Consider the following 22,778-nt stretch of genomic DNA (forward strand, 5'->3'; position numbering starts at 1 on the left):
GCTTTATGTCTCTGGACAAAGAAATTCTGCTGAGCGTGGCATAACCTTCATCGTCATCTTTGGACTGTATGGTTGCCCCCCACGCCCTGCCCTGTGCGCCACTACCACAGAGACCTCTGAAATGGCTTGCCTTGTGAACATGTGGACTGAGCGTGCCGTAAGGTACACTTGGAGGAAGAATGTAAGCAGAACAGTCAGGAGAGAAGAACCTCTAAATAAACTTGTGAAGCCGGAAACTCAGTCACAGGCCCTCGCTCTTTTGGCCTCACTAAGAATATGCCGGCTTACGTATTCTCTACATACTATTCTCTCAGGTCCGTTGTGTTCTTACTTAAGTAGGCTTTCAAAATTACATTTGTTTAGACGTCTGTGTGTCTGTATGTACAAGCGTGCTATCCATAGTGCATACGTGGAGGTCAGAGGACACCTCACGGGGGGGGGGGTCCTTCCTCCCCTTACACCAGGTGGGCTCCGGGGACTGAACGAAGACCATCCGGGCTTCTTGGCCAGGCCCTTTATCTGCAGAGCCATCTGCCTGGCCCCAGCTCTCTTAAAAAGTTCTCTTCATAACACTCCCTAATTACCGTCGCCAAGGTTTAGATTTGTTCTCCGGCCGTTTGAAACTAGACAGAGTGAAAAAGGAAAAAAAAAAAGATCCTAGCAGTTGGCAGCGGATCCTGATGAAATTGTGGCCCTTGGCAGAGCGTGTCCGTCTTGTTTTGTTTTTCTTTTCTCTTTATGGATGTGCCTATTTTTGAAATGTTATGATTTCAGCTCCGTGCTCAAGTGACGAGCTTGACAAAGCAGCTCACATAGGCAGGAGTTCTGTGTACGCGGGTGGAGGGTGGGAGGGGTGGGACGGGGATGCTCCGGAGCTAAAGGAAGTCAACTTGATTTCACCTGGAAACAAGAGCGCCTTGGGGCAGGAGCTCCGAGCTATATATAAAGAGAGGAGGCATGGAGCCAAGAAGCTGAGCCAAACCTTGTATCCAGGAACAGAGCAGGCATCAAAGAGCTGGAAACAGTGTCACTGGTTTCCCCCGCATCCCTGGAGGTCATACTGCGGAGCCTGTCCCCAAGAGACCAGAAAGTCCCTTCCTGCACTAGCTTGCGTTGACAACCACCTTTCCGCTGGGTCTCTAACTCCAGCGTGGCCTCCCGTGTTCAGCACATATCGTGGCCAGAGCACACGCTTGCGAAAGCTCCGTGCCTTTCTCTTGCTCAAGACCTGGGTTCTTGTTTGTCCACGGATTAGTTAAAACTCCTCTCGCTGGCACCGTGTTCCCCAGACCAGTCACTATTCTTCAGCCTGTTGCTCTGAAATCTTTATTCACAGTCTGTCTCTCTTGGGCTACTTTAAGGCCCCTCTCTTCATCTTTCTGATGACACGTATCTACGCAAGTCTTCCTCAATTCTGTTTTCTGACTCTGAGGAAACACGTTTTATCCTTAGTAGTTATGTCGGAAGTAAAATCTTTTGTCTGTATCTAGCTACTGTGCAGTGTGACTATCCACACATCATAGACTATAGCCTTCCTTTCTTGCTTCTTATCCTGAGCGGGCCATTAGGTATTTCATATTTGATTGGGCATAGCGGCTCACACCTATAATCCTCGCATGCAGGAGGACTTCTGAGAGTTGTCAACCAGCCTGGGTCATATAGTAAGTTCCAGACTGCCCTGAGCTCTCTAGCAAGACCCTGCCTCAAGCAAAGGAACACCCCCAGCCAAAACCAAAAGTACAACCAAGATAGGGGTATGTGGGAACTGAGGCTGAATGCCTGATCTTAGGCTATCGGACGGGACGTGCTGGCTAGGTCATATATCATCTCTGGTGTGGCACATTGGATAAGGTTCTGAACAGGCAGAATTAACATCGACATCTCTCAACTCAGTGTCTCGCTAACATGTAAATCGTTTGGCCCCCTCCCAGATTCAAAGGAGTATAGGTCATTTTCTGTGTCACCCAGAGACCAACTGAAAAGATTCTAACTATACATGCTTTTGCTAGACTTTAGTATGAGGATCGGTTAACAGGCATGAATGCCTGACACGTTTTAACTTTAGCGTATGTCAAATCTGCAGAAGAGTGGGCGTATTCGGCCACTTCACACGTGTTCATGGCGCTCTTTGCTCCTAGTCGTCTGTGCCCCGTGACACAGTCTCATCATAAAGATGACGTATTATTTTAGTAAGGTCTTATTATTTGGTTTTGGGAGTTAAGTTTCATACAGAAAAGGTCTGTGATATTCTTAGTTGCTCAGCCCAACTAAGGCAAATTCAGGCTGGAGAGATGGCTCAGCGGTTAAGAGCACTCACTGCCTGCTCTTCCAAAGGTCCTGAGTTCAAGTCCCAGCAACCACATGGTGGCTCACAACCATCTGTAGTGAGACCTGGTGCCCTCTTGAGGAAGAGACCTGGTCAGTCATCCTCATCAACGTAGACCATGAAACCCAACATGGACAAGTTCAACAGGACCGCCATATACGGGCTGCCCATGTGTGCCTCAGCATTGCCAGGGCATAAATTTCATTTCAAATTTGCCTCCTAGTGGGAAGAGCCTTTCTAGTTCAGAGATGGCAATGCATGGATTAGAACCCCAGTTTGAAGGTTTGCTCTGCATTATTTATTATTATTATTATTATTATCTGTACATGTAAATCAGAGGACAGATTTTGGGAGTCTTTAAGTCATGGATTTCAGGGATCAGACTCAAATATTCAGATCTTCTGGCTTATTTGGCAAGCTTGCTTTATTTATTTATTTATTTATTTATTTATTTATTTATTTATTTATTTATAACCTGCTCAGTCAGTTCACTGCTCTTACTCCATAATTTTAAAGAAAATCTTCCCGGATCCTTTATCCATCCAGTTTGTAGGACGGAGACAATAGGAATCCCCGATTTCACGGCAGGAACACTAGGCACCTGGCCTCCGATGGAGGTGTTAGTGTATCTGCAATCCCTTGAGTGTTTCTTGTAAAATGGCTATTCTAAGTTCATCTTACAGATGAGGAAACCCCTCTTAGGATCGTCCCAGGTCAACTGACTGACTCTACATCAGCCGTCTCTCTACCAGGGTAAAAAAGAGAGAACCATTATAGGTCGCATCAGCAAAATCAGTATTGCCTCAGGTTTCGGTTGAACCGGGCTGGGATTTCATCATGTCGTTTTGCCTAACCTCTCCTTTCATGTCTTCGGTAGCTATGAGCGAAGCTGAACCATCTGCGCTGTATTTTATCGTGGGTTATCTGGCCTCTTGGGCAAATGATTGGCCCCACAGGGCAGAGAAGTGGCCATTGGTGAAGCTTAGAAACAGGACAGCAAAGAAGGAATAGCCCCTAGCTATTGGTCCTTACTAACCACTGCCAAGCCACGGCCTCTGCGGTGTTTTCATTTTGGAAAGGTTAGGTAACAATTCTATCCAATTTCTGACGAAACGTATTTCATTTTTCATTCTATTTAAGTAGATGGATTCCTACTATAACTTGAGATTTTATGTCTTTTCTGTTTCTTTTCGGTAAACAGTTACAACTATTATAAAGATTGACTTTGTTACATGGTCCTGTAGAAACTCTTTCTCTCCCCCTCCCTTTCTTCCTTCCTGTGTGGTTCGTATGTGTGTTTTTATTTATGTGCGTATGTGTGTATGTGGGCATACACTGGAGAATAGCGTTGGTATCTCTCCTCAAGCATTTCCCACTCCCACCCCCCTTTTTTTCTAGAGATAAGGTCTTGAAACTTGCCAAGCAGGTTAGGCTGCCTGACCCCTGACCCCACACTGGGATAACAGTGGCTTCATCAGGCTTGGTTTTTTTTTTTTTTTGAAAGTGGGTTCTGCTGATTGAAATAGTCACTGGCCTTCATTAATTAATTAATCAGTTTAGAGACAGATACTCGTTGTATCTCATGCTGCCCTGGGATTACAGGTGTGAGCCATTTCAAATGCCCTCCTTTACTCCCCAATTAAAAATAACGTTTATGAGGACTAAGTGTTTTCTGCCTGCCTCTTACGGTACTTCAGGGAAACGACTTTGGTTTGTATGGTCGTCATTGTCTTTGGGTGCTGGGGTGGGCTTCCCAAGTAAAGGTGATCTACAGTCAAGGAAGGAAGCCTTGAGCAGCATCCTTGCTGGGCATCAGCCAGTAGGACCGGCGTGAAGAAGAGAGGCAGGCGTTGTTCGTGAAATCAGGTGACTCGAACACGTTTTTTTTATCCGTTTGCAAAAACACAATCTCTGCCCCACACAAAGCCGGTTGCTATTTAATGAAGTGTTCCAGCTCACCTAGGTGAGCTGTTGGTTTCGATCTGCCAGATTACTGCTGTGCCAGCTGTTAGGTACTAGTACCATGCTTCCGTGCATGTTATCTTCATGCACAGGGCCCAGAGTGCTCAAGTATATATAGACAGAGGTTTGGGCACACCACTGCTTCTTCTTGGTTTATTGATTGATTCCAGGATCCATTCCTGATCAGAATGCAAGACGCTTGCTTTTATGTTTGGGGATTAGGTACCCGATCTAGTCGGAGAAAGACAGGCAGTGAGTCAGGGATTGTGAAGCGCAACGGTAGGGCATCTTCTACAGATGTTTGCATCTGTTACCCCGCCTCCAGGTCCTGGTCTCCGTGACCTGCTGTCTTTCTGCTTCTCACTCAAGGTCTGCGTAGGAAAGAGCTTGTGGCTGAGGAAGGGAAGGCAGAATGGGTTTAGCGAAAGTCTAGAGAGTGGTTTCCACAGAACACATGATTTTGTTGTTCTGTGGATTGGACCCTCATGTGTGTTAATTAAATAATCTGCTGGTAGGCTTTGTCCCCAGCCTCGAGCTTATCAGTTTTTTTTTTCCTTTTTCTTTTTTCCTGTCAGTTTTCTGATTGAACCCAGGATGAAATTATTCCCCCCTCCCACCAGGGACTTCATTCTGATGTCATAACTAACATAATTTTAATGGAATGGAGAGAAGAATTGAATCCTGCTTTTCACTTTCGTGTTGACGTGTAGTGTATGTATGTGTTCATGTTTGTACATGTGTGTGTGTGTGTGTGTGCCTGTGGGGGCCAGAGGTTGATGTCTGGTGACTTCCTGTATCACTTGCCGCTTTGTTTCGAGACATGATTTTTCCCTTATGACGTCCCGTCCGTGCTAGAACTCACTATGTAGAGCAGGCTAGCCTTGAACTCACAGATATACACCCCCTTTGCTTCCTGAGTGTAGGGATGAAAGACTTTGCCATCACGTCTGGTTTCCACCTTGTGTTTCAAGACCGTCTCTCACTGGACCTGGAGCTCGCTGATTGAGCTGGGCTGGGCGGCCAGTGGCTCCACGGATCTGCCTGTCTCTGCTGCCCCGCCTCCGGCACGGGTGTTGAAGACAGGCCACTGTGTCTAGTTTCACACAGTACTTGGGGGGTTGGCGGATGTGGCGGAGGGGGTGGTGGCGGTGGAGAGGATGGCGGTGTCTGAACTCAAGGGCTTCTGCTTGTGTGCCAGCTACTTGACTGACTGAGCCATGTTCCCAGTTCTCTGGATTGTGCTTTCAAATAATGACAATGACACTTTTGAACCTAGGATTTGCTCAGATATCTCTGTTCTAAGATGGTGGGCTCGGGGGCTGGAGAGATGGCTCAGAGGATAGGAGCGCTGGCTGCTCTTCCGGAGGTCCTGAGTTCGATTCCCAGCAACCACATGGTGGCTCCCAACCATCTGTACTAAGATGGTGGGCTCACAGCTCAGTAGGGAAACTGAGTTTTTTTTTTTTTTTTTAAATACTGTTTGATCCTTCTGTGTATTCATTTTTATTTTGGTGCGTATGTAGTGGTGTGTGTGTGTGTGTGTGTGTGTGTGTGTGTGTGTGTGAACATGTTCTCGTCTTGCTAAGAACTTTCTTAGAAGCTAAATTGGACTCATAACCACTTCTCCTTAATTTTAGGACCTGAACATTGATAGGACAACAAATTACTATCTTGCGCCCCCTAGTGGAATTGGAGCCCTACTTCAGACTTTGAGAATACTGTCTTGAAAGACAGCTTTGGAAATGAAGTGTTTTTCTGGTTGGTTTTCCAAGGTTTTGGAGAGAGAGAGAGAGAGAGAGAGAGAGAGAGAGAGAGAGAGAGAGAGAGAGAGAGAGAGACAGAGAGAGACAGAGAGAGAGACAGAGAGAGAGAGACAGAGAGAGAGACAGAGAGAGAGACAGAGAGAGACAGAGAGAGAGAGACAGAAAGAGAGACAGACAGAGAGAGACAGAGAGACAGACAGAGAAACAGACAGAGAGAGAGAGAGACAGAGAGAGAGAGACAGAGAGAGAGAGACAGAGAGACAGAGACAGAGAGAGAGAGAGAGAGAGAGAGAGAGAGAGAGAGAGAGAGACTCTGAGACTGCCTGCCTTGGGATGAAGGATCTGTGAGTAGGGAACGTGTCTTTCCGCTGAGCTTTTACTTTTCTCATGCTTGCTGCAGAAGTCACAATGGCCATCAAAGACAAGGAACCTGATGCTCCGCTCTGCTGCCCGTATAGGCTAAGTGTCCTCAGCTTGGCAGTCAGTCACCTCTAAACGTGCTGCCTCCCCTTCCAGGAAAGATGGAAGTTGAGGGCAAGTCCCATCCAAGCATCCCACTTGCACTACCGGGAAGCTAGGCTGGGAGGTGCCCAGCTGCCTGGAGTCTGCTGGAGGACTGCGCCAGCCTTCACAGTCCACCATGAGCCTTGCTGGCCTGTAGCTGCTCAGCGGCAAAGAACATTCTAGTAACAGAGGCTAAAATGACTGCCCCATCTCTTTAAGCTCTCCCTTCCCGTATTACTGTTTTCAGCGATTTGACCCGTCTTACGCGTGTGTTTGCTGGGCTGTCTGCACAGCCCAGCCTTGTGTCGTCCAGACGTGCAAGGAGGAACACATGGTTTTAGGGTCTGCATGGACTCTCTGTTGTCCTGTCTCCCCACCATGTGCTCAGCCACCTGAGAGCATCATTCTTAATAAAATGATGGGCATTTTGATTTGGTTTGATTCGACCTAATTGGATTTCTTGGCCAGCAGAGCTGTCTTAGTCTGATCATATGGAGTGTCCCACTGAGGGGTCTTAGTTTTTTTCCTGCGGGGTCCAGGCCCCAGGGCCCGGGGTCTGAGGCCACGCTGGGAAAAACTAAGGCTTCTTAAATACCCTGTGGGAGTGGCATGCTGGGATTTGGAGTCCAGAAAAAGCAACCCCCCAGGCCAGGTAGCTGGGGCTACTCTCCCAACTTAACACTGTCTGCAGGGTATGTATTCCCCCAAACCCAGCGAGTGCCCATGACACTGGACAGCACCACACCCACTGTGTGCGATGCTTCTTAATCGTGTGGATAGACACCGTCTCATGGAAGTATTTGAGTTATGGATGGAGAGCCACACACGGTCATCAAATATGGCAGTTAATGCTGTCCTCAAACTGCCATCTCCACTGCTGTGATTTGGGGCCATGGATAAGTCGGGGATCCTGACACAGAGACAGCTGATTCGAGAGATGAGGTGGCACCTGAGGGACGGTGGGCACTTCTGCGGAGGAGTGGGAGGTGCCTGCGAGGGGATTGACATGCATCTCTATACATACGTGTCCAAGCATGGATATATATGTACACGGGACACATCCGTGCAGTCGTGGGAGTGTGGATGTGTGTATTCCGCAGCGGCATCGGAGGGCAAGAGGCTCAGCTCTTCCCGTGGAAGCCAGGGGCATCTGTGTCTGACCAAGCCTTAGGAAGCAGCTCTCAGCAGAACGGAGCCTAGAGCCGTCCGGGAAGCTGGACACACCTCTGCGTGCTTAGAGACTGCTCTGGCGCCCTTCCCTGGCAGCCGGGTCAGGGAGCCTCTTTTTGGGAACATTCCAGTCATGACTGGGGAGGCTTGTCTCCCTTGAGGAGCGCGCGAGGACTTAATGAATCCCACAGAGCGTCTGTCTGCATTCCTCAGGCTTGCGAGTGAGGGGGTGAGAGGCCCCTGAGCAGCTCACGACCGACCACTGGTCCTCTATTGCCTGGGTTGGGCTTACACCTGAGACTCTGAACTTCCCAGCTGTTGCGTGACCTCTGTTGATTTAACACAACAGTCCTGCCCGGCTCTGCCACTATACATTGCCTTATGGCTGTTGATTTTTTTTCCCCTTGAGATTCATTTAGGCAGAAACTCACCCAATAGCATTTTGCTACGAGCCAAGAAGACGGAGAGAGCAGGATGAAAAGATGAGCATGATCCCGTGGGAGACTTGGATAGCAGGAAGGGGAAGGAGGGTCTTTCTCTCTTTGTGGAGCCACCGACTAAGACTGGACCGGTGGAAGACATGCCTCTTTTTCTTAGCCATCTCTTTTTGATGCTTGGTTTTGACAACTTGCAAAACGACCCCTACACCTTGGCATGTAGTAGGACTAAGAGATGAGTGGGTAGGAGAAAGGCAGGTTTGCCCATTCGCTGGAGGCTTTCGTGACAGGGGAGGGGTTGGCCATGGACAGATTCATGGCAGGTGGAAACGGTCTCCTGTGATTTGCTACGTTTTATGTGGTGTTATCTCAGGAACTCTTATTTGGATGACGCTCACTTTGGTCTCCCAAACTGACACGAACCAGCATCCAAACCCACAGGATAGCTGGAATGGCACTTGGTGCCAAACCACGCCGTACAGTGTGAGGACCTGCGTTAGAATCCCCTTGTGGGAACTGGGCATGTGAGCATGTGTCTGTAATTTCAGAAGTCTGGTGAAGGGGAGGCAAGGATGAGGGCATCTATGGGAGCTTGTGGGCCAGCTGGGCTGCTGGGAGCAGTGTTGAATAATCAATAGACATCATCTCAAATGAGGAGAAGGACCAGGCACACATATACATCATATACATATATACATGTACATACACATACATATACTTATACATAGACTAAAAGACCCCAAATCTGTAAGAAAGCCTGGGCTAAGGACAACACTCTATCTCCAAGAAAGCAAATCAAGCAAACAAAAAGCCTATGACAAAGACAATAGGAGAGAGACGGGGGGGGGGGGGTAAGGAGGGATTTTGGGATAAAATGACAACTCAAACTTCCAAATGAGAGGAGACCTGGAGGTAGATGAAGCCAGTGACATCATTTGAGGTTAGTGTTTGGGGCCAGTTCTAAAGAGTTAGAAGGTGACTTCTGAAACATCCAGACCCACAGCCCCTTCTCTAGATACTCAGCCGGAACCCTCAGGAGAGGGCCTCAGGGATCTTATTTTAATAAGCCTCTTGGATGATTCCTCTTCTGAGTCAAACTGTGACACTGCTATCATCCAGGCAACTATCTGTCAAGACTAAAACATTTCCAAGGGTTGTAAGCAAATACATATATGTAGTTGTCAAGATGTGAAGTTTAGGGGAAAAAGAGGTTGAATATTCCATATTGAAACAATTAAACATTTTTCTCTTTCTTTCTTTCTTTCTTTCTTTCTTTCTTTCTTTCTTTCTTTCTCAAACTAGTTCCTTGGGTCGCTGGTTTATGTGGGTTATTTTTTTTTATCTTTTTAAAATTTTTTAAAATTGATTTTATTGAGCTTTACATTTTTCTCTGTTCCCTTCCCTTCTCCCCTCCCCTTCAGCCTTCTCCCATGGTCCCCATGCTCCCAATTCACTAAGGAGATCTTGTCTTTCTATTTCCAATGTAGGTTAGATCCATGTATGTCTCTCTTAGGGTCCTCTTTGCTGTCTAGGTTCTCTGGGATAGTGAATTATGGGCTAGTTTTCTTTGCTTTATGTTTGTCTAAAAGCTACTTATGAGTGAGTACATGTGATTATTGTCTTTCTGGGTCTGGGTTGCCTCACTCAGTATGAAAGTGTCTTTAAGCCATTTTAGATTCCTCTGTTGAGAGTTCTCTGTTTAGGTCTGTATCCCATTTTTTATTGGATTGTTTGTTCTTTTGATGACTAATTTTTTGAGTTCTTTGTATATTTTGGAGATCAGACCTCTGTCTGATGTGGGGTTGGTGAAGATATTTTCCCATTCTGTAGGCTGCTGTTTTGTCTTGTTGACCATGGCCTTTGCTTTATAGAAGCTTCTCAGTTTCAGGAGGTCCCATTTATTAATTGTGTCTCTCAGTGTCTGTGCTGCTGGGGTTATATTTAGGAAGTGGTCTCCTGTGCCAATGCATTCAAGTGTACTTCCCACTTTCTCTTCTATGAGGTTCAGTGTAGCTGGCTTGATGTTGAGGTCTTTGATCCATTTGGACTTGAGTTTTGTGCATGGCGATAGATATGGATCTATTTTCATTCTTCTAAATACTGATATCCAGTTATGCCAGCCCATTTGTTGAACAAGCCCTCAAGGGTCCTTTCTCCAGTGATTTTCGTAGTCAAACTTTAATATATGCATTGGGGGTGACAAGGTTTAGTCCACAACAAGGGTGGTTTCAGAAATCCTGCATTTGTTAGTATCCTCGATAGGAACTTTAAGGGTCTATCACAAACACTTTGCACTGTGGGAGATTTTTTTTATTCTACTTTATTTTAGTTCATAGCCCCAGAGAGTGGCCCTGTGTCACGGCTTTCAGGTTGTGTTGAAAGTCATTCCTTTATGTAACTATCTCCCCCACTAGCCTCCTTGTGCTTGTAGCTTGGATCTTATTTATCTTTGCCTGCTCCTTGATAATTCTTGAACAAACTGGGAACAAATCTTCCTGCTGTCTGTGTACGTACGCAGACCTCTGTGTCAGCAAAGGTCCTAACTCTCACTCTCTTGTTTTCACAGCCACCGCTGGTTCAGGCCATCTTCAGTGGAGATCCAGAAGAGATTCGCATGCTCATCCACAAGACAGAAGATGTGAACGCACTGGTAAGAGATGCTCCGGTCCTGCAGGGCCTCTTCTGGGGCAAGCAAGAAAGATATTTTCTTTGATATTTTCTTTCCTGTGGACCCCTCTAGGACATAGTTAGAACCCTGGGCTGCTTTTTAAGTTATTGTTTTGAGAACCCATGCAATGAAACTCTAGGGTTAGACTAAATCAATTATATTGGAATACTGTTGTATAGGTCTGAAGACTGAAGGAGTAGTCACCCTGTGTGACAGTGCTTCCCTAGGACACACAAGGCCTGGGTTGGACCTCAGCTATGTGCAAAAATAAAAAAAAAATCAAATTAAGGATGCAGTTATATGTATCCTTAAGATGGTTTTATTCTAAACAACTCATCAATGAAAGCATCACACAGTAGGGAACTATGTCAGCACGTCTCCGTGAACTTTTATACGGTCAGAGGGACCTTTCTGAAGCTTGGGGTGTTGCACTTTCCCTGCCAACCACACTCATTTACTTTTCCTCCCTTGGAGGAGCAAAAACCATGACCGAGTTGAGGCTAGAGGGAAAACCCCACTTTCTTTCCCATCTATATTCGTCTTGAGATGGAGGAGCAGATCTGACGGCGAGCACGGAACAGAGTGGCCAGCACGGCATTCTGAGCGAGCTGCGCCCGTCTCATGTGTTGTGAGCCATGCCTGTGATTTCTCCTGGCGCCAGCGCCAGGCTGAACACGGTTACTCCAGCGGTTTGCGGCCGTGAGAAAAGGATCCCGGCTCCCACGGAGAAGGCAGAGAGTGATGATGTAGCGTAGTTCTTTCCCGGTGATGGCCCTTGGCTCGCAGGTGAAGTTTGGCAGCCTGTGCCCGTGGGCCAGCAGATAGGGAAGCTTTTGATTTTTTTTTTCCGATGAGGAAAGAAAGGATAACATTCTTTGCCACGAGCGACTGGCAGGAAGCGGAAACCTGAGTGTCCACACTTCGGCAGGAGCGTGGCCATCCATCTTACGCACCCTGTCTGTTCTGCTTTCGCCCCGCCCTTGCTGAGCCGAGGCACTGGGCCGAACCAGACCCACACACGCTCTGCCCTTTATAGGAAAGGTCTGCTGGTTCTTGTTCTAGGTACTATGACCCTGGGATGAACCATGGGACTCCCCAGCTCTCACATCGTCTCTGAAGTTGTCTAAACCATAGGCATGCTTGAACATATGCGTATTTTTCTGAGAAAAGGGTCAAGGTTTTCATTGCATTCCTGAAAAAGCCTTTGGACATCCATCAAAAGATGAGCACCCGTAACGTACCTGCGCAGTCCCATGCAATAAGTCACCCGCTCTAAACAAAGGGAAAAGCATTAGCTAAGAGCTCAATCTTTGGTGGTTTCTTAGAGTTAGGTCTAACAAGCAATTAGGTGTAGGACGGGGCTGCTAATTCACTTAACGTCATCTGATTATCAAAATGCTCAGGCCCCTTGGGAGAAGAGTCCTCTTTCAGGTGTAGTGTTCGGCAGAAAGGACCTGGAATCCAGTAGGTCTTCAGGGTAAGCAGGGCTTTGCCCTGGGGTGATATCCCCAAGTATCTCTCCATTAGATCTGCTGGTGGCTCCCTTCTGAGACAGGTCCCTTGGAGCAGCCTTTGTGCTGAGGCAGTATAGATGGGTGTGGCTCTCCGGAAAGTCTTTTGGCAGCTTCTCCCCAGCTGGCAGAGAGAACACCAGGGCGATGTCTTGAGATGCTATTTTTTTTTTTGCAAGGTAAGCCAGATGAAGTCAGGGACAGAGGACTTGCCGAGGCAGCTGGGCATCAGTCCAGGGCCTGTGGGGTGTGCCCAGGAGGACATGAAGCAAGTTCCCTGTCAAGAGCTTTGACATCACAGGAATTTGCCCGGACTATTTTGGTGGCTGCGGGCCAAGCCCTTGCAAGCCTAAGGCAGGGTTACAACCTTTTCCCAGTGGACAGGAGCAAACAGAGCTTTTATTTAGCAACACCTCAGGAAGTTGTACTGGCCTCTGAATGGCCTTTGTTTCTTTTTGGAAAAGCAACAAGCATTGACGATTGGTACAAATTGCTTGGACGGTGCCCAGCTATGTCACTGAGTTAGTTAGGTTTCGCTCTGGTAACACATAGATGCCCCATGAATGTTTGAAGTAGGGGAGCTCATTTCTCTCAGCAGCAGATGAGGAGAGTGTCCCCAACTTACGTGGTGTTCCTGGTATGAAGGTGTGGTTTCTGAGGTCACGGTTAGGGTCATCTGTAGTCCTGCTGAAGAAAGAACAAGGAGCCTAGAAGGAAAGTGTGAAAAGGTTTGCACGGGTCGGCGCTGGAGGTGGGAGTCTCCCTTCACCCAGAAGACCTCTGTCCTAAAGCCACACGGGCTCCAGGGGAGGATGGGGTGTCACCGTGGCACTGTGCCCCTGAGAAGTCCGCACCATCGGCTTTGGTCTTACAGTCTTCCGGGGAGTCGGTGATTCTACTAACTTATCTCAGGGGCATCTCATGAATGCTTCTGTTATTGACCGAGTCACAACTTCTGTTAAGAAGCGCCAGGGACACAGTAGTGGGCACCAAGTTCCCAGAATGAAGTCAAGAAATGAGAAAGCACTCTGATGGACTTGGAAGGGGAAAACCCAGGCCGCGCTGGAGGCCCATCTTCAGAAGCTGATCTAATGCCTTTGCTGGCAGCCAGGAAGGGAGGGGAGGGGGAAGTGAATACAGTAGGAGTGATTGACAGCTGAGTGCTGCAAACATGGGGTGGGGCTGCCTTCCACAGTGAAGCCTTCCTGATGAAGGGAATTGCCCCATTTGTCACAGACCCAGAAACCCCCTGTCCCCCACCTCCCTCTGCCACACGGGGAAAGAGATCTCGGATCCCACTATCACAGGCTCGTAGGCTGTGATGACGCTGTTAACCTGGTCTCTCATTGCCAGGGTTCCTTAGGGACCAGGCAGATGGGCGGAGCATTGGTTAGGTTACGTGGGGTCAGGCTCCTTAACCGGTCCACACTCTCGATCACTTTTTGCCCGAGAAATATTTGTGCAACCCTGAGTGTATGGGTGCATAAAACGGGTCTAAGAATGAACTATTTACTCGCGATGCCTTACTTTTAAAACGATCATTTGGTATACATATAATTTTGCTGTTTATTAAAGACTAAAGCAAACGTACATATTAGTGAGAGTGATATGCTTTTAAAACTCTTGTTTTTACACTTTTAAAGATTATTTTATATTGAATTGTGTGTGTGTGTGTGTGTGTGTGTCTGTGTGGGTAGCTGCATTTGAACAGGAGCCCACGGAGGCCAGACACACTGGATTCTTCCGCGCCCACAGGTGATTGTGAGCTAGCATAGGTGGGCACTGGGGGCGAGACACGGTTCCTCTGCAAGAGAAGCACATGCTCTAACCACCAGGCAATCCTTCCAGCTTCTTGGTGGGCTCTAAAGTTTTACATGAAGAACGGAATCTCGTCTGAGTGTTTGGCACCGCAGGGTAGAGACTTTGTCCCATGCCTTTCAGTTTTCACCACGACTGTGATGGCCTCTTTCTACAAACATGTAGAAGAAAACGACATGTATATGGTTAGGACCCTCTCAAAGCATTGTGGGAAGTACTGCCACAACCCAAATGAATTACACAATCTCTCTTACGGAATTCAAGCCACCAATTGAGGTTAACAATTTGGTGTGTGCACACAGGTACGCCTGCAGGTGTGCAATCTGCCTCTTTTATTCGGGCTCTGGTAATTGGACTCAGTCTTCACGCTTGCAGGGCACGTAATGTTTACCAGTGAAGCCATCTTGTAGGCTTCAAATGGCAATTTTTAAAATCAAATATTCTCACAGCGGAACCCAAAGAGACACTAATTTGATATTTGCGTGTAAGAGGGAGATAGCAAAATGTTCTATTTTCCACAATAAAAATCATGAAATTTCTTAAGTGAGCAAAAACTTTATACGGCAGCAATGGTGTCTGTCACCTCCAGCAGTCTTGAACTGAGCCGAGGGGTTGCAGGCAGCATTGGTTGGTGTGTGGCGGGAAGGCATGCACAGGGCAGCGCGCATGTCTTGTGTGAGCCTCAGTGAAGCCCTGAAGGACAGCCTGGGCAAGCCGGCTAGAAACACCTTTGGCTCCTTACGTGTTTGAGTTTGAACTAAAATCTGACCATTCAAGTTCAGACACTTCTTACGATTGCCGTTTTCTTCATGACCCCCACGTTCAGCTGGGTTGTGACCCACAGTTTAAGAGGCAGTGTTGCCCAGGGCTCAGCTGGGAGGTGATGTTCTGGTTGGAAGGCCGAGAGAATTTAGGTGGATTGGAGGAACCTGTGGACATGTCAGGACGATCACTTTGGATCCTTCTGCGGTCTCTGTCGTGAGTGGCATATCAGAGCCTAGAAATGCGGGGTGACTGTTGTGTAGCCTCGGGTATTCAGATGTGGCTGATCACGAGGAAGACCTGATAAACCTCCACTGGAATCAGGACACTGAGCTTAGGGTAGAGAAGAGCATCTTAATTTACAACCTCACAAGTCCAGACTTCAGAGACTGAACTCAGCAGGAACACATGTTAGGGTCACGTGACAGCACCCTGATACTTGAAGATGGTCTGATTGCGCCATACAGCCATCGGGACAGAGGCTAATTGGGGCCTGGCCACGGTGAGAGGCGAAGACGGGGAGGAAAATGGCGGCACTCTCAACATACATACAGACGTACACATATATACACACATGTAATACACACATACACACAGAGAGACACATACACACATATATACACATACATATACACATACACAGATACACACCATGCACAAACATGCATACACACATATGTACATGTATACGCATATACCCACATATTCACACAGACACGCACAGTGTAAAAAATTAAAAATATAACGTTCCACCTATTCATCTTTCTTCTCTTGCCTTCAAGAATTTCTCATTTTATTTTGTTGATTTTTTTTTTTAAGCATGCGACCTGAGTAAGGGCAGACCGCCTGAAATGCAGGGGGCTTGCAGTTAGCTCCACCCCAAGCCTTCCTAACTAGATATCTTGGACTCACCGTGGACTTTGGATTAACTTTCTTTGGTCGTCTTTGCCTCTCATGTGACACAAGTGCCCCAAATTTTTATCAGTGTTGGCGGCATTAAATCCTGCACCTTCTACGCTTGTTGGTCCCACATCGCCCCCTCCTGTGGCTGCGCGCCCTCTGGAGCTGCACACGCCTGTCTCTGTGCTCCAGATGTCTGGTTACAGTGCAAACAGTGCTGTTTGCTTTTAGTGAAGCAAATGTTTTCTGTGTTCAGCGGAGCCTGTGAAATCTCATTAAGAAGCCAGTCATTAGCCCCGACTAAGTAAACCCCGGATGTTTGGTGTGAATATTTTAGCTTCCCCTCCCCACGCTAGCTCAGCTTTCTCAAGGTTACTGGTTGTCAGCTGGGACCAATAATTTTTCAGTCACCTGCCCAGCATGCAGCCATTCCATCTTCGGGAATCTCCACCCACTGGCCGGAGTGGGGGATTTCCCTGCCGCTCACTTCATACAGGAGACTCGGGAGCGCTGGAAACTGGCCTTTAGCTGGTGATTGCCAATAGTCTCTATTCTTCCCTGTCTGTCTTTATAAACATTACGGGATTTCACAAAGGCCAGCATTCTCTTCTTACTGGCCTCTGTGTGTGTGTGTGTGTGTGTGTGTGTGCTTAATATTAAGTGTTTATTTTCAAACCTAAGATCACAAGTCATGAAGATGCATGGAGCTCAAAGTAGTGACTCAGACACTGTTGGCACGACTGACTGTGTTCACACGCACTGTTAGCGTGACTGTGTTCTCATGCACTGTTAGCATGTGTTCACATGCACTGGGCACACTGACACGGAATGGTGCTGAGGTTTCCCCCTAAGGAAGAATGTACCATGGTAGCATCTTAAGCGTGTTTCCCAGAGTCCAGAACGAGACTCCCTCCTAAGGAGGGAGAAGAGATAATTCAGTGGCTAAATACACTGGGAAGCTCTTGTCCTACATATTCCCTCAGGCTTTCGTGATTCATAACATGTTACGGTACAAAGGACATCAGTTTAACAGGATGCTTCTCAAGGTATCTGACTTCTCAATCTTCTCCCCAAAATGGTCTTCGCCACTGTTATCATAAGACCATCATCCAAACTGACAGGCAATTTCAGAAAACCTCCAGAATGGTCTCTGGTGTTGTTTCCTGAACTTCAGCAGGCAACAAGATCTCAGGGTGCACAGGCTGATGGGCGTCACCCCTGGGTCCCAGGAGGGGCACAAGGGGCTGTGCTTCCAGTCAGTTTCCAGGGGTTACCAGCTGTTTGGGGACCACACTTTGAGGACTGGCTCATGGTCAAACCGGAAATAGAGAGAACGGATATTCTGATGCGTGACTAGGGGCTGCCATCGGCCCATGGCTTTATGACGTAGAAGTCAACACTCATTCAGCAGCCATAGGTAGGGTTTCCGAGCACTGTGTCAGGTACTGGGTATGTGCTGCTGTTGAATATAGGCCTGGTAGCTGTCTTCAGAAGCCTGCGGTGTAGTGGACAGATACATGGCGATCTGGTCGAGAAGATTGGTCAGTTGGTACTTACAAACTAGGAAGCCTTCTGAGAAAGAAGCTAACCGTGAGCTCTGGCTCCCAGTTAAAGAGCCAGGAAAGGCCTCTGTAGTGGTGGAGACATTTAGACTGAGTCTGGTCATGAGACACTGGACATCTTGAGAAGACTGGAACATTCTTCAGGTTGGATGAAGATATGAGCAAGGACTCTAACGCGGGATGGTAGCAGTGGGTGCACTGGAGTGTGCATGTAGATTTCTTCTGTGTGTGGTAGGAGGGCAGGGGATACACTGACAGCTTCTCTGCAGATGTGGAGACAGGTCCCTTGAGGTTCGATGATAGGCCAGATGTGAAGGGCAAGGAAGAGCTGGCCGTCAAGTGTGGCTCCTGGCCTGAGAAGCAGAGAGGAGGAGGGACAAGTCCTTTTGTTTCTGAGAGAAGCCAGAACTGAAGATTTGCTTTTCTGGGGGCAGTGAAGCGATCGTTATTCTGCAGACACAGTAATTGACTGTGGGGAGAGGGGGTGGGGTTTAATAAGCATGCTTGTTGACAGAGCTCCCTATAGAGTGGCTATCAGCGACCACCTAGCTGCCTTGCGTTAGAAAGCAAATAAGGCCATTGAACAGTAAACAGCATGTATCTTCCTGTGATAATAGAGAGTGCCAGGCTCTCAGAGATTCGCAGTTGCTATGTAACGAACAGGAGACAGCTACTCCGTTATGTTCACAGCTTGTCTGGGTTGGGAATCCTGGCAGGGCACGGTGGGATAGCCTTTGCCATTTCAGGATTGGGATTAGTTGGGAAGTTCCACTAGCTGGGTGACTTGAAATGGAAGGCGAAATTATTTTGGGGTTCACTCACAAGTCTGTCTGTCTGAGCTTGGCTTTTATACGCGGCGGGCTTTCTGTCTGCAGGGAGGTCAGGGTGTAGTTGAAGTTCTGACTTGGCAACTCAAAGGTCATAGACAAGCATTTTTGCAAAAGTCTCCAATCTCTCAAGGATGGAGGGCAGGTAGCCAGACTCAAATTCTGCTTCACGGAGTCCCAGGTGAGAAGAGGTTGCCGGGCTTAGAATGCTGCCTCTGGCGAGAGATGGCTCTTTGGGAAGTAGAGCCAAGAGAGGGGAAGAGTTGGACAGTTTGAGTTAAATCACGTGTTAAGGACGACCTTTGGCCTTGAGCCGGTGATGCTTTTAATAACGTTTCCAGTCTCCTCTGCTTGCCCAGCCCTCAGAAGTGAAGCAACCAACCCTAGTTCGTGCCATTAGAGAATCAGAGAATGTTCTTAAACCAGGGCAGGAGAGAAGAGGTTTGACCTGGTCATAGGTCACCCACGAGGCTTGCTTTGATGCATCCGGGTGGCCTTCCTCCTTAGAGTAACACCGAACGGTGTTAGACGTTATTCTCGACGTGGACGGTGTTGAGTGGCTGGAAGACACTGGTCTGTATTGTATTTTCAGGCTGAAAAACCGTCTCTTCCCCTCATTTATCTGAAATGGTGTGTTAAAAGAATACAGCAGCCGGGCAGTGGTGGCGCACGCCTTTAATCCCAGCACTCTGGAGGTAGAGGCAGGCGGATCTCTGTGAGTTCGAGGCCAGCCTGGTCTAGAAGAGCTAGTTCCAGGACAGGAACCAAAAAGCTACGGAGAAACCCTGTCTCGAAAATCCAAAAAAAGAATACAGCAATTATTAAGACGTTCTATTTTTTATTATTTATTTTTTTAAACATTAATCCACTTATTTAAGTGCAAGCCTTTAGAAGCTGTTTGGCTTCATGCTCTTTTGGCACAGTGTTATGGCAAATTATCTTCCGGGCTGGTGACCTTCACATCTGTGGTCTTTTGACCAGATCTCAGTACCAGGTACCAGGTCCTGTGCAGTGGGCCTCCAGCCCGATTAGAAAGCATTTGGTCATCTCCAAAACAATCGTGCCACTTGGCACTAATGGGCTCATCTTGCCTGGCAGCTCAGTAGGTTTTATAGTACTCAGGGCGCACAGCTGTGTAAGACTGCTGAGCCCTCTCCCCTCCTCCCATAATAACTTACGTAGTACCTTCTGACACTACAATCCTAGCCAGTGGGGAGGAAGTGCCCAGCTCATTTCCAGCTGGATTTATTTCTATCCTGAATCTAAAGTGTGTGCTATCCCCAGCCACAGGGTCTTGCCATCTTGTTTTGACTAAGAACTATGACATTAGCTATTCGTGTTTTGGGGTCGTCTGGGGGTGCCCTGGCTAACAACTCATCCCACACTGGGATGTTCCAGCTAAGCCTTTATGGCTTCTGGGAACAACGTTCTCCATCTGTGCCGGGTGTTTCTGCTCGCGTCCTTTCTTAAATAAAACGTTCACTTTTTAGTTCGCCGATGAAGTAATAGGATCTCTATACAGCTTGAAAAAATGCATCCTTAGTCCTGGTTGCCCCTCCCACTGGCCCCCACCTGTCTCCATCCCACACCCTATGAACCTTTCCTCGTATTCTCACCTCTGCTTCACAGTGTGTTACCGCCCACTCCACCGGAGACCTTTCCCTTAGGTTCCCCCCTTCCGTGGCTCCTGTCTCACTTCCTGGTCTCTGCAGATGCTCGCTTCGACATAAACACAGGAGCCTAAAATCGTGACGCTAGGATCCACACGTGAGAGCAAGCGTGTGGCGTGTGTCTTTCCAGCCCAGGGCTCCCTCAGAGTGGACACAGCTTAAAGGCGTGTGCCACGGTAACCACGGTAACCATGGTAATCTCGTGTCTACCGGGTAGCTCATGCTTTTCAAACGTTAATGTGCGTATTCATCACCCTGGGAAGCTTCATTTTTCTCAGTACAGTTGGGAACACATTGACATCACCTAAGCTCACAGGGGCTCAGTTAATAGACCCAACCCCCACATCTGTCACTTCCCACTAGCTTAAACACTTCCCCTGCTATTTGACTATGTCAGGCCTTCTTTTTCGTGGATGATATTATCTTCACTCAATTTTTACAAAACAATGTAACAGCAGAGTTGACTTCATGAGTATGAAGAAAATTTGGGGTTCATAGTATGAGAAAATTTGGGGTTCCTAAAAGATATTTCCACGAAGCCCGTGTGACCTGGGGATGAATCTTCTCACGAGATGCGTCAGAGTGGTGGCTGTGGACTTGAACTGTAGTAAGTGGGCTACCCGGGCAGTGGCTCTGTTGTCCACAGCTGCTGTGTGTCCCCAGGCTGGGAAATGTGCCTACTGGGCTTCTGTGTCTCCCGTGTGATGGGGATGCTACAGTTCCCACCCGTGTCTCCTGTGTGACAGGGATGCTACAGTTCCCACCTGTGTCTCCTGTGTGATGTTACAGTTCCCACCTGTGTCTCCTGTGTGATGTTACAGTTCCCACCCGTGTCTCCTGTGTGATGTTACAGTTCCCACCTGTGTCTCCTGTGTGACAGGGATGCTACAGTTCCCACCTGTGTCTCCTGTGTGACAGGGATGCTACAGTTCCCACCCGTGTCTCCTGTGTGACAGGGATGCTACAGTTCCCACCTGTGTCTCCTGTGTGACAGGGATGCTACAGTTCCCACCTGTGTCTCCTGTGTGACAGGGATGCTACAGTTCCCACCTGTGTCTCCTGTGTGACAGGGATGTTACAGTTCCCACCTGTGTCTCCTGTGTGATGTTACAGTTCCCACCCGTGTCTCCTGTGTGATGGGAATGTCACAGTCCCCACCCACTGTGAGGGATCCTCCAGGAAGTGTGGAGAGATGACTCCCGTCCCTGGGAGAACACAGCCAGTGTCAGTATCCTCTAGGGACGGCTCTTTCTAGATCAGCACATCTTACTTTCCGGAACATCTTCTCTTGCAGCCCTGACTTTGATCTAGTACCTCTACTCTTCCCATTTCTGCGTGGTGTGGCTATGGCTTAGCCCGCAAAGGTCCGTGTACTGGGAACTTCACTCCTAGCATGGTTCTCTTGGGAGGTGGAGCTTCTAACGGTCTGCTAGAAGTGGTTAGGCCAAGGGGGATTTGGCCCGAGAGATGGATTAGTGCAGTCTCTCGGTGCTGACACAGGATGGGGTTGTGATAACATCATGACACCCTCATCCTTGATCTCTTCTACAGGGGCCTGTCCCCTTTCTACTTCCCCATGCTGGGACTCAGCCAGATGGTGACATCGTGCTCTTTGGACTTTCCCAATAAACCCCCTTTCCACCCAGCCTCAGGTATCTTTGTTTCAGCAATGCACAAACACAGTATGGTCAGCCCGCTAGAACAGGGCCTTTCCTGTCCCCGTGAAATTATGATGCCTGGTGTCAGAAGCCGCACACTTCGGTTGGTGGCATTGTGCATACCCCGAGCCTGTCTTCAGGTGCAGCTTGGTGATTCCCAGTTGCATTTCTCTTGGGAAGACACGGGCGTGCTTGGGAAAGAAGTGCAGATTTGCTTGACAACCAAAAGGCTGTGGAGTCGCGGAGACGGTACCAGTACATGAAGGGGGTGTCCGACAATGGTGGCAGCTGTGTGGCAGCTGTGGCGAGTTTGAGGTCAGCCTGAGCTCGGGGCTGCATGAGGGACTGCCTTCATCAGAGCCAACCCAAAATAAGATATTCTAATTTATATGGAAAAAAATGTGTGATAACCAAACAGATCTGTGGGTAAACTCAGGGTTTGGTTTTTGGAGCCTGATGAACTCTTAAATACTTGCTTGTTGCCTTTGCTAGAATATGGACTTGAAGGTTGAGCAAACACCAATTCATTCTTCCTCTGCAAGGTTACCATGAATTTTAGAAAAATCCTTCTTTCATTTTATAACGATCCCTGATTTCTTTGTCATTTTAGGGTCACTGTATAAAAAGTCCAGATGTAAGAGCCACCTCCTATAACCAGGTTCCCGCTATAGGTGTGAGCGTGCGGTTGTACCCTTGTCTTACACATCGGCTGCATCCCCCCACTAGATGCTTCCAGGGGTTTTACTTCCCCGCTCCAACAGCTGGTCTCTTTGCTCATTGTCTTCTCTGTGTAGTGTTTTCCAAGCGTCCCTAGTGTTTGGACCCCCTCGGGTGCTTTCTCCCTGGCTACCAGTCCCCAGTCCAAGCTCACAGATACCCCTGGCAGGAGGCCAGGGACACCTCGCGTGACCCGATCACTGTGGCTGGCCCCACTACTTTTCTGCCGCCCAGTAGCTAACTTCAAGCGGTAGTGGAGATGGGAAGCTTTCGTTCACCAAAGATGAGAGACTTGTCCCACCAGCTCCCCATCCCCCTTCCTTCGAGCTCCAATCCTGTGATTCTCTAGACCCAGGACCGACTGCAGGAGGCGTTTGTCTGAATTCCCGGACAAGGCTACTTTCACGTGTTTGACGAACGCCGTTTCGTCTCCTCTGGAGTTTCGGCCAGTCTCGGCCAGGGCCTCCTTCATCTTCTTCCAGATCCACCTTCACCCCCATCCTGTCTTTACCTCTTTTTCCCT

General features: G+C 48.2%; 1 protein-coding gene across 10 annotated transcripts in view; it reads left to right on the forward strand.

Moving 5' to 3' along the window:
- Ankrd44 (ankyrin repeat domain 44) overlaps positions 1-22,778 on the forward strand; it is a 219,715-nt gene that overhangs the window by 90,438 nt on the left and 106,499 nt on the right. For all 10 annotated transcript variants that reach the window (XM_075956578.1, XM_075956572.1, XM_075956576.1 and 7 more), the window contains exon 2: positions 10,729-10,812. In XM_075956578.1, the coding sequence (XP_075812693.1) occupies positions 10,729-10,812 (84 nt within the window). The remainder of the gene's footprint in view (positions 1-10,728; positions 10,813-22,778) is intronic.

This window comes from Microtus pennsylvanicus, chromosome 22, assembly GCF_037038515.1.
Source record: "Microtus pennsylvanicus isolate mMicPen1 chromosome 22, mMicPen1.hap1, whole genome shotgun sequence".
Taxonomy (NCBI): domain Eukaryota; kingdom Metazoa; phylum Chordata; class Mammalia; order Rodentia; family Cricetidae; genus Microtus; species Microtus pennsylvanicus.